This window comes from Prionailurus bengalensis, chromosome D3 (genome assembly GCF_016509475.1).
Source record: "Prionailurus bengalensis isolate Pbe53 chromosome D3, Fcat_Pben_1.1_paternal_pri, whole genome shotgun sequence".
NCBI lineage: Eukaryota > Metazoa > Chordata > Mammalia > Carnivora > Felidae > Prionailurus > Prionailurus bengalensis.
In genome coordinates this window covers 44,169,726-44,184,166 of record NC_057356.1, presented here as the reverse complement: position 1 = coordinate 44,184,166, position 14,441 = coordinate 44,169,726, and the positions used below count along the sequence as shown (strand labels likewise).

Below are 14,441 nucleotides of genomic sequence, written 5' to 3'. Positions count from 1 at the left end.
TATAGTATGATGTTCACCAAATGCCAACAAACAATTGGATGCAATCAGTTATTATAAGAGAAAAAAATCCAAATATTGTATGAAGTTGTGGCGCACATAAATCTACCATGAATCTACTGCATGGTTGAGCTCATCAAACCTCAAAAGCAGACATAATGGAATTGGAGGAAGTCAACAGAAGAAAGAATAAAATGATAAAATAATGGGGTTCAACCATCTCAAGCTTATAGGCTCCCTTTAACACTAAAATAATTCAAATTTAACTTTTAGTGTTTGTTAATTGAAAAAAACAAAAGCAGAATATTATTGTGAATTAACAATTTTGAATGAATCTATATTTTATTAGTCACAATATCATCTATATTTATTTGAAAAATAGTCATTTATACATGCAGGTCATATTATTTATTCAGTTTACACACAGTTTTTGGAAGCTATGGATACATAAAAGCCCTAAAAAAAATTCTGCTGCCCCCACCCCATTTAAGGGACAGAACTCAGGTTTGAAAGTGGGGACATGATGATGATGGTATCAATGGCAGAAAAATTTATGGAGAACTTAATATAAGCCAGGCATGGTACTAACCATTGTACAGATTATATTATTTAATCCTCTGAACAACTACCAACTCCTTTCCTAGATGGAGAAGTTGAGGCTCAGGAAGGTTAGGGAACTTGTGCAGTGTTATATAATGAGTTCAGTAATGTCCAGGATGTAAGACATGGTAAGTTTGCTATATAAAGACAGATCAAGGGGTGCCTGGGTGGAGCCTATTTAAGATTCTCTCTCTCTCTTCTGCCCCTCCCCCACTTGTGGACATGCTCGCTCGCTCTCTCTCTCTCAAAAAAAGAAAAAGAAAAGAAATAACACCTTTATCATGACTTGCTCCAAAAGGCAGAACACGTATCTTCCCAAAAGATGCAGAAAATTCAGTGATGAGAAGTTCATGATTGTCTATTGACAAAAAACAGGATACGTGGGGAACTATCTCTGTCACTAAGAAGTAGTAACAAACCTTTCTACGACTTTGACTCACACCATATTAGAAAGAGTGGACTAGATGAAATGATAATCTGTGCCAATTTGTATGAATTTTCAAATTATTACCAGCTTTTTAGAACATCAGAGCTATATAGAACCTTAAGATTATCTGATATAGGATCTCTCAACAGGCAGTTATTAAACTCCCAGGGACTTACAGGTATTCCATGATACTTGAAGTTATAAGACAAAATCAAATAGTTACCAATTTCTAAAATCTAACAAATAATTATTCTAATATTAAAGAATGTTCTGAGTGCTTTCCCTGCTACACATAGAGGGAGAGTGGAAACCAGTTGAATGAATTCAGGACTCACTTGTTTGAACCCTGTATCAGTGTATGGCTTTGATTTTCACACAACTGTTTTTATTCTTAGCCATTTGTATTGATATTGTGCTTAATTTATACTCATCATACATTGTTGGTTAATGATAGGAAGCACTGATTGTGTTAATGAACACAGTAATGTTACAAATGTCTCTAAAGATGCTCTTGCTAGATTTATGAAAGTTAGATTCAATCCCAACCCCACTCATTAAATTATAAAATTATATAAAATGCACCAATATGTTTTTGGGCACCCCACCCCCAAAAGCAATGTCAAGGTAAAATTTTGGTGATTACAATCCAACTTGGCTTTTCATGTAGGAGAGAAAAGCCTACCTCATTTTGCAGCATGTTCAGTAGCAGAAATTCTGCACACAGCAGCCTGAAATCTTTTCATCATATAGATGATGTAAAAATTATAAAAATAAACTACTATATCCTTTTAATCCTAAAATTTCAAATTTTGGGTATTAAAAGTAGATTTTGGGGGCGCCTGGGTGGCGCAGTCGGTTAAGCATCCGACTTCAGCCAGGTCACGATCTCGTGGTCCGTGAGTTCGAGCCCCGCGTCAGACTCTGGGCTGATGGCTCGGAGCCTGGAGCCTGTTTCCGATTCTGTGTCTCCCTCTCTCTCTGCCCCTCCCCCGTTCATGCTCTGTCTCTCTCTGTCCCAAAAAGAAATAAAAAACGTTGAAAAAAAAATTAAAAAAAAAAAAGTAGATTTTGATTTTCTTTTTATTTGATGCTGGAAAACATTTAAATATACTCAGCCCCCTGAAAAGCTATAATATTTTATTTTTGAATTTGTCAATAAAATATGCTTTTTCTTACACAACCGATTTTAAATACATTAAGTAGCAATTACTGAATGATAAAATGTAGACAATTTTTTCTCATATGCATGAATAATATCAAAGAGTATATTAACATACTGGTCTAAAATAAATACTTTCTACTTAAAATCAATTCTTTATCATATGCCATGTAGTGACAGAATTAGGTTTTAAATTCCTAAAAAGTTCAAAAGACTATATATTAGTATAAAAGAAATTTGTGAGTCAAAGATTGGGTAACACTAATCTATTTAATATGAGGACACTGGGGCCTATAAAGCTTAAGAAAATGGTCCAATTTTTAAAATATTCAGTAACTGGAGAAAGTGGGACTAAAACCCAAGTCTCCGGACTCCAAATTAGATACTCCTTCATCCTCATTAACATCTCTGACTCATATAATGCTTCGCCTTCCCTCAGTCTGATGTAGGACACTCTCCTATTACTTCTTCCTTGCCTTTTTTTGGAGTCCTATTACCCAACTTTCTAAGTTGAATCTTTGGTCTATTGGCACTCACCTACCTCATACTTGCTGATGAATCCTTAACATTCATTATTTTTCTGATGAGTTTTCTTTTTTTAAAAAAAGCTATTTATTTATTTTGAGAGAGACAGAGACAGTGCAAAGAAGGGCAGAGAGAGGGAGAATCCCAAGCAGGCTCCGTGCTGCCAGAGCATAGCCTGACGTGGGGCTGAAACCCATGAGGCCACAGGAACATAACCTGAGCCGAAACCAAGAGTCAGACACTTAACCAACTGAGCCACCGGGCACCCCTCTGATGAGATCTTTAAAAGCAATACATTGCAGCAAAAGGAGACCAAGGGGGAAAGTACAATTTTTGTTCTGGACTTAACAGAGATAGAATCAAGAGGACTTAGTGTGGAGAATATCTGAAGAAAGCAGGATTTTCTGTAGAAGAGAGATGATTTCAGAATGATTTCTGTGGCAAAAAGGGAGAACTACACAGTCCACTCAAATTAAGAAATACAAATAGTTTTTAGTACAGCCTTTAGTATGAGGACACCTAGAGGTCAAAAGTAATAATTATTCAACAATGACTGGATCCTTGGAGAAGCATGTTTTCTAGTCTCCTCCCCACAAAAATTTTAAGGGATGCTCATGACAATAAAAAGAGAAAATGTCCTATTTTATGCTAAAAAAAAAAGCTGCAATGATGAGAGTATGTAAAAGGGGTACAGGAACCAACTGAAGGTGGTCCCAATGTCCAAAACCAGAACAATCTGAGCAGTGAGGTAAAGTAGTATTGACTTATAACTCAACATAAAATAAATATCCATGAGTACATAATAATATAAATAAATGAGTGAATAAATTAGTAAGTGGGGGGGGGGGGGAGACAAATCCCCATACAGAATTTTAAATAATTTATGTAGATACTCTGCCCTCAAGAAGGTGGAGCATAATTCCCTGTTCCTAAAGTATAAGCTGAGCATAGTGACTTTCTCCCACAGTATGGCAAGTGGGGGAAAGAGTGGAGATCACACTACCTTGGCCAGATGATCTACATCAACATCAACCCTCATAAATCATGTTGACAGAATGTACCCTTGATACAATATGATGAAAATGGCAATTTACCTTTGTGATCTTTCTTCCCAAAACCCATAACCCCAGTCTAATTTGGAGAAAAATATCAAATTCCAGTAGAGGGTCACCTACAATATACCTGACCAATAATTCCTAAAACTGTCAGGGTCATCAGAAACAAGGAAAGTCTGAGAAACTGTAACAGTCAAGAGAAGCCTAAAGAGACATAACAACTAACTCTATTTTAGTATCCTGAAGGGATTCTGGAAAAGAAAAGAGATATTAGGTAAAAACTAAGGAACCTAAATAAACTATGAACTTTAATTATTATTAAAATTAGTAATAATGTAAGATAATAATAGGAGAAACTGCAGGAATATATAGAAACTCTATACTATTGTCTCAATTTTTCTTTAAGTCTAAAACTATTCTTAAAAAGTAAAGTCTATTTTTACAATGTCCAATTTTATCTTCTTGCCTTCATGTTACTCGCTAACACAAGCCACTCAGCCAATTTGATTAAGAGGAAAGAAAATAAAGAAAGAGAAGGCAAGGCTGAGTCCAGCAACAGGGTAATTCAAGAAATAAATCAATTCAAGGCCAGAAATGGTGGCAACATCAAGAAAAAGTTCCTAAATTGAGTTTGTAATTATTCTGAGAATATACTCACCAGGCAAAGATTTGGCTTTTTGCTGTGACACCTTTTACCTGTCTTTTCTAAATCCTAATTTTGGGAGGGGGTGGGTGGGATTCAGATCAGCTAATTATATACAAAATATATTATGAGGGATCCCCAAGTAAGAAAAAACATTATGCAAAGAACAATATTTATTTTTTTAAGAATGAAAATAAGCTCTGTGTGTCTGTAAAGAAAAAAAGAGTGGGTAGCTAAAGAATCTATGAAATGTGATTATATTTGAAGGTCTGTAGGATCCAAATATCTAGTGTAACAGGTAGTTCTGGTCTCTAGAAATATGTCAGATTATTAATATAATAAAGACCAACTACTCAATCTCAATTAAAGCCTCAAACAAAATGAAAAGAAACCTTATTACAACCCTGTAGTGTGATTTTGAATCACATCTGAACTAATCCTGAAAGAAAGACAGAATCTTTTTTTAGGGGCTTCTGGAAGACCTGGGGGAAGAGTGCCTTAAGGAAGGATCTATGCCTGTTTACTGTATGCAAGGAAGGAAAGATAAGTTATCGATGTTGGCACACAAATAACAAACTTGTCCCTAAATAGCTTCATTTTCTGAGAATAATACTGAAATGCTGCCTTAACCCCAAGACCTTTGCAGCAAATTATTTTAATTTAAAAAAAGGAATAATGGTAGAGGGCCCTTCTTTGTAAACTTCATCTGCATTTCCTTAAGAAAATAGCCAAGGTTTTCACTTCACAGAACCAGATTTGCATTCTCCAATTATCTCCAACTTGAAGGTTACAGAGTAATCTAAGTGGGGGGAGGGGAAAGTTTACTGAAACAGCTGTAAACACAAACTAAAGTAATCAAAGCAGTATTTGCAAGCCTCAAATTTGGTTGCCCTTCACCCCTTTAGACAATCAACTGCTTCCCAGCAGGGTGGGAACCTACACTATTCCAATAATTTACATAAGAAATTAGCAACCAAAATTTACATCTGAATGGTAACCCCCAGAAGCCCATCAGGTATTAAGTATCTGCTTATCTAAATTGCCTCTAAAAATAGCTTTACCTTCCTTTAAGTCTTAGGTAAATAGAGGATTTCCCATGAAGGGAAGGTGGTATGCTAAAACAAGTCCAGGCATTACATTGTCCTAATTCACTGTCATTTCTATAAGAAAAATTTCAGAACTGTTCTGTCTTTGGGTGAGAGGGTTCTTAGAACTACCCTAGAATGAGCCAAATTGAAAGAGCTATGGACAAACTTTAAACTATCAAATTATGAACTATGCTTTTTGTTTTTAATGGCCACCTTGAGGTGAATTAAAGGGGAAAAAATATGGACATGCAATTAATTATAAGAAACCAAAGTAGCTGATGTAGGAATCTACGTCTATGATCTGTGTTTTCAGGTTGTCTTGGAATTTGAATTTATGCTTGGGTGCTATATTTGTTTTTCCCCCCAGAAAAACTGCATCTCCAAATCTTTTTCCTTCATATCTAAAATTAACTATTACCCTTCCCTTATACTTTACATAATCGCCTCATGGTAAGAGTAGTGTTCTCATGTTTTAAAGTTCAAGAAATAGTTGCTCTCTGTTAGATCACTTGAGTTTGTATCTTGGTGAACACTAAACATACCTGATTGTTAGTAATACCAGTGTCAGCACCCCAAAAGGCAAACTAAAACATATTTAGAGCACAGGAAAAACAGGAGAGCCCCTCCTCCATTTTTGGTATAAAATTTGATATTTCAGAATTATCCCCTAAAGCTTTGACTCTCGTTCTATTTAATTCTTAAATATAACAAGATTCTCAATGACAAGCCAACAATATTTTAAGCACAATTTCAATATTTGGTCATTAACTGTTAAGTGTGACTTGACTGATAAATAAAAGGCATAAAAATGGATATAAAACAGCCAAGTGGAAACCTAACCCAGTCACTTGCTACACAACTATAGGTTTAAAGGCCTATCATACCAAGAATAATGAGTAAATTTGATGCATAATATTAAGTCTGGGCAAAATAAATCAACCACATCTGGAAGCAAATTTATAAGAAATAGTGCAGATAGGATTAAGGATTTTGAGCTTTTTACAGCTTATCAAATTCTTGAAAGGAAGAAAAGGAAAGGAAAAGAAAAAGAAAAAAGAAAAGAGGGAGGGAGGGTAAAAGAGAAAGAGAAAAGAAAGTCAAGAAATAATAAAACTTCCAAGCAGTGCAAACTCATTTATCTGGATTTGCACATTTGAATCTTTAGTTTACCCCAAATTATTTACAATTCAAGCTGTGTAGGGAGAATGTCCTGAAATCTTACCTCTTTTCTCCTCACTCCTCACCCCTAGGATTTGCATGCATTGTAAACACCCCAGGTCCAAGTCAATCAGGGTATAAAAACTGCACTCTGGCTAATATGGATAAAGTAGAATCCACATACTAATTAGGTTGGGATTACCAGAAAATAGCACTGTAAATACTAAATGTAAGGAAGAGAGTATATTTTAAAGTTGTGACATCATCAAAACCATGAAATACTGAGAATGTTTTATATTAGGATTTCCTTTTTAAAGTGTGGTTAAAGCCGTGGTGGAAGAGGAGGTTGACAAAATAAATAAAATGGGATTACCAAAATATGTACATTTTTATCTTCTACAGATAACACTATACTGCATGAGTGTTCAGAATAAATGAAAAAGGTAAATATAAAACATCTGATATCTCTATTGATGTTTTTGAGGTTGGAACAGAAAGAAGTAGGAAGACAGGACACTTAAAAAGTACCTGAGATAGTAGCATTCTTGCAGGAAAAGCCCTGACTTGGGCCTAGGCTTGCTTTTGCCACATATCATCTCAGAGAAGTCATTCAACTGCTGTGAATCTTACTTTCTTCATCTATAAGATGAAGCAATAATACCTGTCTTTCTTATAGACACCTGCTGTGAAGTCACAGAAGATAATGTCAGTGAGACCATAATCATTCCTCATTCCTTTCTGTAATTACTGGTTTCCAGCCTTCAGCACCACATGTAATGATTGAAAACTAGCCAGACAATAAAGAGGAATTGGTAAAAGAAAGAAAGAAAGAAAGAAAGAAAGAAAGAAAGAAAGAAAGAAAGAAAGAAAGAAAGAAAGAAAAGAAAGAAAGAAAGAAAGAAAGAAAGAAAGAAAGAAAGAGAAAGAAAAAGAAACCCACCATCTGTAGTGCAAGACCCTTCTGGGGCAGGTTTTTGTGAATAGGGAATTGGTGGGCTATTTGAATCAGACATTTCTTCATCATCTTCATCATCTTCCATTTCATTAACTGTTAGATTGTTAGAAAAATCCAGGCTTCCATTTTGAGTGTAGCGGTGTACCAAATCTTTATCCAGATCCTCCACCTTGGGTTTTACATCTGGGTGAGCAAATAAATTACAACTAATTTAATAAAAAGATGCTTATAGAAAAAATAACCAAAAGAAAAATTCATACTTCTGAAAGATATCAGAGGACAGGGAGACTAGCAATGTCTAATATTATATCAATTTATTTCAGAGGTCCCCAGATTTGGAATTTCCACTTCTTTTAAAAGAAATCTAGAAATGTGTGGGATTGAGAAACTTACCTGCAGATGAGAAAGGATGCTGGTCAGGGTCCAGGTACAGCTGGGAAAAAATTGGCCGTGGAACCACACTACTACATCTGAGAGAGGCTTCTATGGAGTTGTGGAGAGCTTCCTCAAATTGAGCAGATTTCAGTTGCCCAGCATATGAATTCCCCATGGTCTACACCACCCCCCCCAAAGAAAAAGAGGAAGAAAGGAGAAAATTTATATAATTAGAGGACTCTATGACTGCAAAGTACACGTAGAGCTGATATAAACTATACCCATATATCTTGTTAAGATTCATATATGAACCCTACCTATATTTCCTAAGACAACCTGTTTTAAATTCTCTGTTACATAACTTTTGCTTTTTGTTTTCATAATCCAAATCCATTTCAAAAAGGCCCTTTAGAGGATCTTCTATCTGAGAATCAAACAGTAATAAATGCTTTAAGTCAAGGTTCTCTGACCAGTAAATCAAGATTGACCTGTCAATCATGAAGCCTAACATGATGACAATGGGGCCACTCCTCCTTAAAACTAGTGGGCTACCACGATCCCATTCCAACTCTATCAGTGCTTTCAGAGTAAATATCTAGTTACTGCTCTCTCTACTAAGATCTTCTTACCCTGGCAGAATAGGGGGAAATTCTTCTCTTGTCGGGGGGGAAAAAAGAAGAAGAAAGAAAGAAAGCTTTGTGATACTATATTTGACAAATTCCTGAAAGCAAGATTTGAGCCTTTTAAACCCAAAGAAGTCATTTATGCATAATTAGTATTTATTTAAAAAAAACACAGTTTTTTTTTTTCCTTAATCTGAATCACAATCTTATTTGAGACCCTCTAGGAATGTATAGAGTAAGAAGTTCGAAAGCCATGGCTTTACTTCTCATAACCGATATTTGTATAGTTCTTGCTAGTTACAAAAATCTCCAAGAATATCAATAATAACTACAATTCTTTGGGTGCTAACTACTGGCTATACCAACAATTCTCAAAGTATGTTCTGAGGTCACCAAGACCCTTTCTGGGGTCTATGAGATCAAAACTCTTTTCAAACTTATTACTAAGACAGTATTTGCCTTTTTTACTCTCATACGTGTACAGTAGGATTTTACAGAGGCTGCATGATGTGTAATATTGCAACAGGTTTAATTAGAAGCAGATAGATCACTTTTCTCACTAACTTTTTTGGGAAAATATAGTTATTTTCCCCAAAATGTTATATATGTTGACATATAATGGGTTATAATTTTAACTTTTAAAGTTAATATATATTTTAAACATTTCTTACTCTTAGTTTCTAATAAATATAGTCTACATAAACAAAACTCAATTTTGATTCTGGGATCAAAAATGTGAGAGCTGTGGAGCTAGACAGTACCCTAAATATTTTATAAAAATTATTTTATTTAGGGCACCTGGGTGGCTCAGTTGATTAAGACTCCCGACTCTTGGTTTCAGCTCAGGTCATGATCCGTGGTTCTTGGGTTTGAGCCCCGCATTGGGATCCATGCTGGCAGTGTGGAGCGTGCCTGGGATTCTCTCTCTAACCCTCTCCCTCTCTGCCCTTCCTCAGCTTGTGCTCTCACATGCACTCTCTCTCTGTCAAAATAAATAAATAAACTTCAAAAATATATTTTATTTAATCCTTAGTATTCAGAAGTAGGTAGGACTTGTCTCACTTCATCAATGAAACAATTGGGGCTTGGAGAAGCCAAGTGACTTGCCCCCTATCACCCAGCTGGTAAAGGTCAGAACCAGAACTCAATATCTAGCTGTGTGAGGATAAATCCTATACTCCTACAGTATAGGCTCAATTTGGATAAATCTCATTTCAAGAAAGGCAGTTTGAAAATATCATAGCCCCACTTATCCCATCAAAGAGAGGGACAGATACTAAATTTCATCTGGAAAGCCAACTGTGATGGACTCTCTGAAGGGAGTCCCTAGAGGACTCATTGAGAAGGACCCTAAGCATGCATCTGGGCTCAGCAGGAAAAGGAAGCCCAGATCCAGTCACTGCTAAACAGGGAAGGGGTAATGCATACAACCTTATTATCAGGCTTCCCAGAGTTATATTCATGAGCTTCAAAGGATTTTGGTGGCTATGAGCTGCTGAGCTGCCTCTATATAGCAAAGAAGGCTGTTTACATGATGCTGGGTAGCAATGAGTAGTATTCAGAGATTTCCATCAGAGTGGCTGCGTTTAGTAAAGCTTTGTTGGAGATTCTTATGATTTGGAGGAAAAGCTGGAATTATATTTTAGCAACCTTTCTCAAAATAGGTAATAAGAAACTAAATACCATGGATTTAAATTAGTAAATTCCTCTTTACAAGTAAAAGAAATTTTATAACTATATGAGGTGATGGATATCAACTAAACTTATATGTAGTAATCACTTTGCAAGATATACCTATATCAAATCATCATATTGTACACCTAAAACTTATACAATGTTATATGTCACTTTTATCTCAGTAAAACTAGAAAAAATAAACTAGATTTCTTCAATTATTAGGTTCCTTTCTTTCAAAAAGTACATACCCAAAAGTATATGTATGATACTCAAAGTTATAAGTAGAAGCAAAATCAACAAACTCTGTCAAATAAAGTTTTCCTGAAACACCAAGTTTTTGTCCAACCTTCTAAGACTCTCCATTAGGACAACTATAAACATTTAAATTTTCTAAAGCTCAAGACCACACATAATCAAAATAGGGTGAGTTGGCAGGAGAAATATGTTGTGTTACCATTTAATGCATCTAAGTCAAAATTCAATAGCCATTTCACCTTTTTTTTTTTCTTTTTTGCTGAAGGGAGAAAACTACCAGCACAGTCAACCATGGGATTTCTTAACCATACAGAACAATGGAATAACTTCAAAGGTGGACCTTTCTCCAGAGCACCAAATGCCTGGAAATCTTGCCTCTTTCTATTACCTGCTCAACAAATTACCTTCCTTTTATCATTGAAAACTATATTCTCTAAGAGATTTTTTTTTAGTTTAATAAAGAAATGCCCAATTGTACATGGAGGACTACATAATCTCAATCTCTTTGATGTATAGTTTAAGGAGCAATATAACAAATATGTATATGTAGGGCAAATAAATATTGTGCTGAATAAAAATATTAAATCAGCATAAAAATGGATAATCATGTTTCACCATCATAGAGGATATACATAATGCTATAAGAACATTAGCAATACTCAAGATGACAAAGGGAAGTACCCAGGAAACAGTTGGAAGAGTAAAAAGGAAGAGACGGATTATTCCAGATGAAAACATAACTGGACATTTTAAAAACAATAATGATAATATAAAGAATTATAAAACTGACCCCAGACTTTTTTAGTGCTGAGTACAGAGTTCTTCCCTTTACAGTTCAAGTTCAGTGCTACCCAATTTCCAGTTCAATGCTATCAAAAGAAGGGTAGAGTTCAAGGAAGCCTTTTTAGTGTAATGTATTCTTAATATCATATGCTATAAGGGGCACCTGGGTGGCTCAGTCAGTTGAACGTCTGATTTCGGCTCAGGTCATGATCTTATAGTTCCTGAGGTGGAGCCCCACACTGGGCTTAGTGCTGTCAGCATGGAGCCTGCTTTGGATCCTCTGTTCCTCATTCTCTCTGCCCCTCCCCTGCTCACTCCTTCTCTCTCCCAAAATAAACAAACATTTAAAAATAAAAAAATATATCATATGCTATATGATATAGGGTCACTGGGGGCACTTGGGTGGCTCAGTCGGTTAAGTATCTGACTTTGGCTAAGGTCATGATCTCGCAGTTTATGAGTCCGAGCCCTGCCTCAGGCTCTGTATGGACAGTTCAGAGCCTGGAGCTTACTTCAAATCCTCTGTCCCTCTCTCTCTCTGCCCCTCCCCTGCTTACTCTTTCTCTTTCTCAAAAATAAACAATTAAAAAAATGTTTAATATCATATGCTATAATATTTAGGGTGACTGGGGGCACCTGATGGCTCAGTTGGTTGAGTGTCTGACATCAGCTTAGGTCATGAGCTCACAGCTCGTGAGTTGGAGCCCCATGTCGGGCTCTGTGCTGACAGCTCAGAGCCTGGAGCCTGCTTTGGATTCTGTGTCTCCCTCTCTCTGTGTCCCTCCCCACTCACACTCTGTCTCTCTCTCTCAAAAAAATAAATAAAAACATTAAAAAAATTAAAAAGATATTTAGGGTCACTGAAACTGTTGGCATTATCTACCTAGACTACTGGCCTTCCCTTCCTCTGAATCTCAAAGAGCCCCCAGTGGTTGAGATGGCATAACATACACTAAAAGTCAGTGTATAATTGTGATAGGCACTTCACACATAAAGTTAACATTTGAAAATAAGACTATGTATTCTGAAGTCTTATCTGATGCTTTAATTGTAAGAAGTGTTTGGGAAGCAACTGAAAGGAACATTTCGTCCTGTGTCTTCTGTACTTGATAACTTCTATAAAAGTAATTACTACATTAATAATACAGTAACTATTAACCATGAAACATTTGACAAAAGGGAAATAAAAACATTGCAGATCAATGGTTTCCCTCAGAAACCATTGCAGAAACCTCAGAAACATTGCAGAAGTGGTTTCCCTCAAATTGTATTCCTTCTCCTTTCCATTTTCAATAGAAAAAGGAGAATTGGGGAAAGGCCATGGAGCCATTAGCAGGTACCAGTTTCCCAGGCTACTCTTTTCCTTACTTCTCCAGTCCCTATTCCTAAAACCTCCAGTGAATGAAGCTGCCTGTTCTATGCCAGCCCTTTTATCTTTCTGTAGAAAAGGGAAAAGGCTAGAGCAGAAAGGCACCAAACCACAATGGTGTGGTGGTTTGTACTTGATCCCACTTGCATTTTGAGCAATTAATTAGTGGTGCAGAAAGAGCCCATATTGTATACCATCTCTTTCTTAGAGATTTCTGTAGTGTCACAAGAGTATCTATTAGCATCTCAGCGTCTGTAGTCCTTAATGTCAGCCAGATATATAAAAGATACATATATATGTAGAAATTGCAAGTTTGCTTTCTTCTTGTATGTTGTACAACTCATTCTGAAAAGTAGTTCTACATTATCTGACCTGAAGTTGGATTTATTAGGTAATTGTGGTAATATTAGGTAATTGTGTTTCATGGTTAATAGTTACTGTATTATTAATGTAGTAATTACTTTTATAGAAGTTATCAAGTACAGAAGACACAGGACGAAAATGTTCCTTTCAGTTGCTTCCCAAACACTTCTTACAATTAAAGCATCAGATAAGACTTCAGAATACATAGTCTTATTTTTCAAATGTTAACTTTATGTGTGAAGTGCCTATCACAATAGTAGGCATCTAACAGGCAGATGATATAATAATAGTTGTTGCTGTCATTAATATTACTGGTGGTGGTGGTCCTTGCTGTCATTGTTAAGAAAAGTGAAAGGAAACATTCTACTTTGGACAATTACAATACTGGTAACATGGAGAACTTACTAATTGCCAGATAATACTCTATTGCCTCCTTTTAAGAGAATTGAGGCCTAGGAAAGTTAAGGAATTTGCCCAAGGACAAATAAAAGGAGATGGCAAAGACAGGAATAGGATCTAGTCAGTTTGGCTACACAACAGCTCTCTTAGGCTATCTTAATCACTTAGACCATTAAGCTGTTTAACCACCTACTATAATGACCTAATTGGGTAAATGGGTATTCTATAAAGTATTACTAAATTGCCAAAACAAAACAAAACACCCAGAAAAACACAAAACAGAACCCAAGGAAGAATTTTTTTGTTTGCTGATTTGTCCTTGTCTGTATATGTCACAGTGGCAAGAAGACAAGGCTGAAAAAAGAGTTTTAGCATAAGATATGGGCTAATAGGCACAAAGCCGAGCAATAATTTTAAAAAGTCAAAACAAAATAAAACCGGGGCACCTGGGTGGCTAAGTTGGTTAAGCGTCTGGCTTTGGCTCAGGGCATGATCTCACAGTTCATGGGTTCGAGCCCCACGTTGGGCTCTGTGCTGATAGCTCAGAGCCTGAAGCCTGCTTCGGATTCTGTGTCTCCCTCTCTCTCTGCCCCTTCACCACTCACACTCTGTCTCTCTGTTTGTCAAAAATGAATAAACATTAAAAAAAAAATTTTAAAGCAAAATAAAACTATCCCTCCCCTGAATAAAAAGACCCAAACCTCCCTGTATTAGACGAAAGGGAAAGATAAACAAAGGGTAAATTATTTAACAAAGAATAAATACACACATATAGGAAGGAAGCATAGGCCCGCCCTTGGACTCCAAAGTATCTGATGCATGGGTTGTGTGTCCCCTGATTTTGAGAACTCTCTTGTCCATACCCTTTTTCTTCCCATTTCTTCCAATTTTGGAAGACTCAGTCATGTTTCATTAATTCATTATGTGGCAAGTCTAGAAATCAAAAACATTCTTATCAACTCCCTAAAATATTAGGAATATTTATATAAC

General features: G+C 36.1%; 1 protein-coding gene across 4 annotated transcripts in view; it reads right to left on the bottom strand.

The window, feature by feature from the left end:
• Nucleotides 1–14,441, bottom strand: part of GREB1L (GREB1 like retinoic acid receptor coactivator) — a 178,811-nt gene that overhangs the window by 136,384 nt on the left and 27,986 nt on the right. For all 4 annotated transcript variants that reach the window (XM_043558429.1, XM_043558432.1, XM_043558430.1 and 1 more), the window contains exons 3-4: nucleotides 8,001–8,160; nucleotides 7,593–7,790 (exon numbers count right to left, since the gene is read on the bottom strand). In XM_043558429.1, coding sequence (XP_043414364.1) covers nucleotides 7,593–7,790; nucleotides 8,001–8,157 — 355 coding nt within the window. In that variant the 5' untranslated portion in view covers nucleotides 8,158–8,160. The remainder of the gene's footprint in view (nucleotides 1–7,592; nucleotides 7,791–8,000; nucleotides 8,161–14,441) is intronic.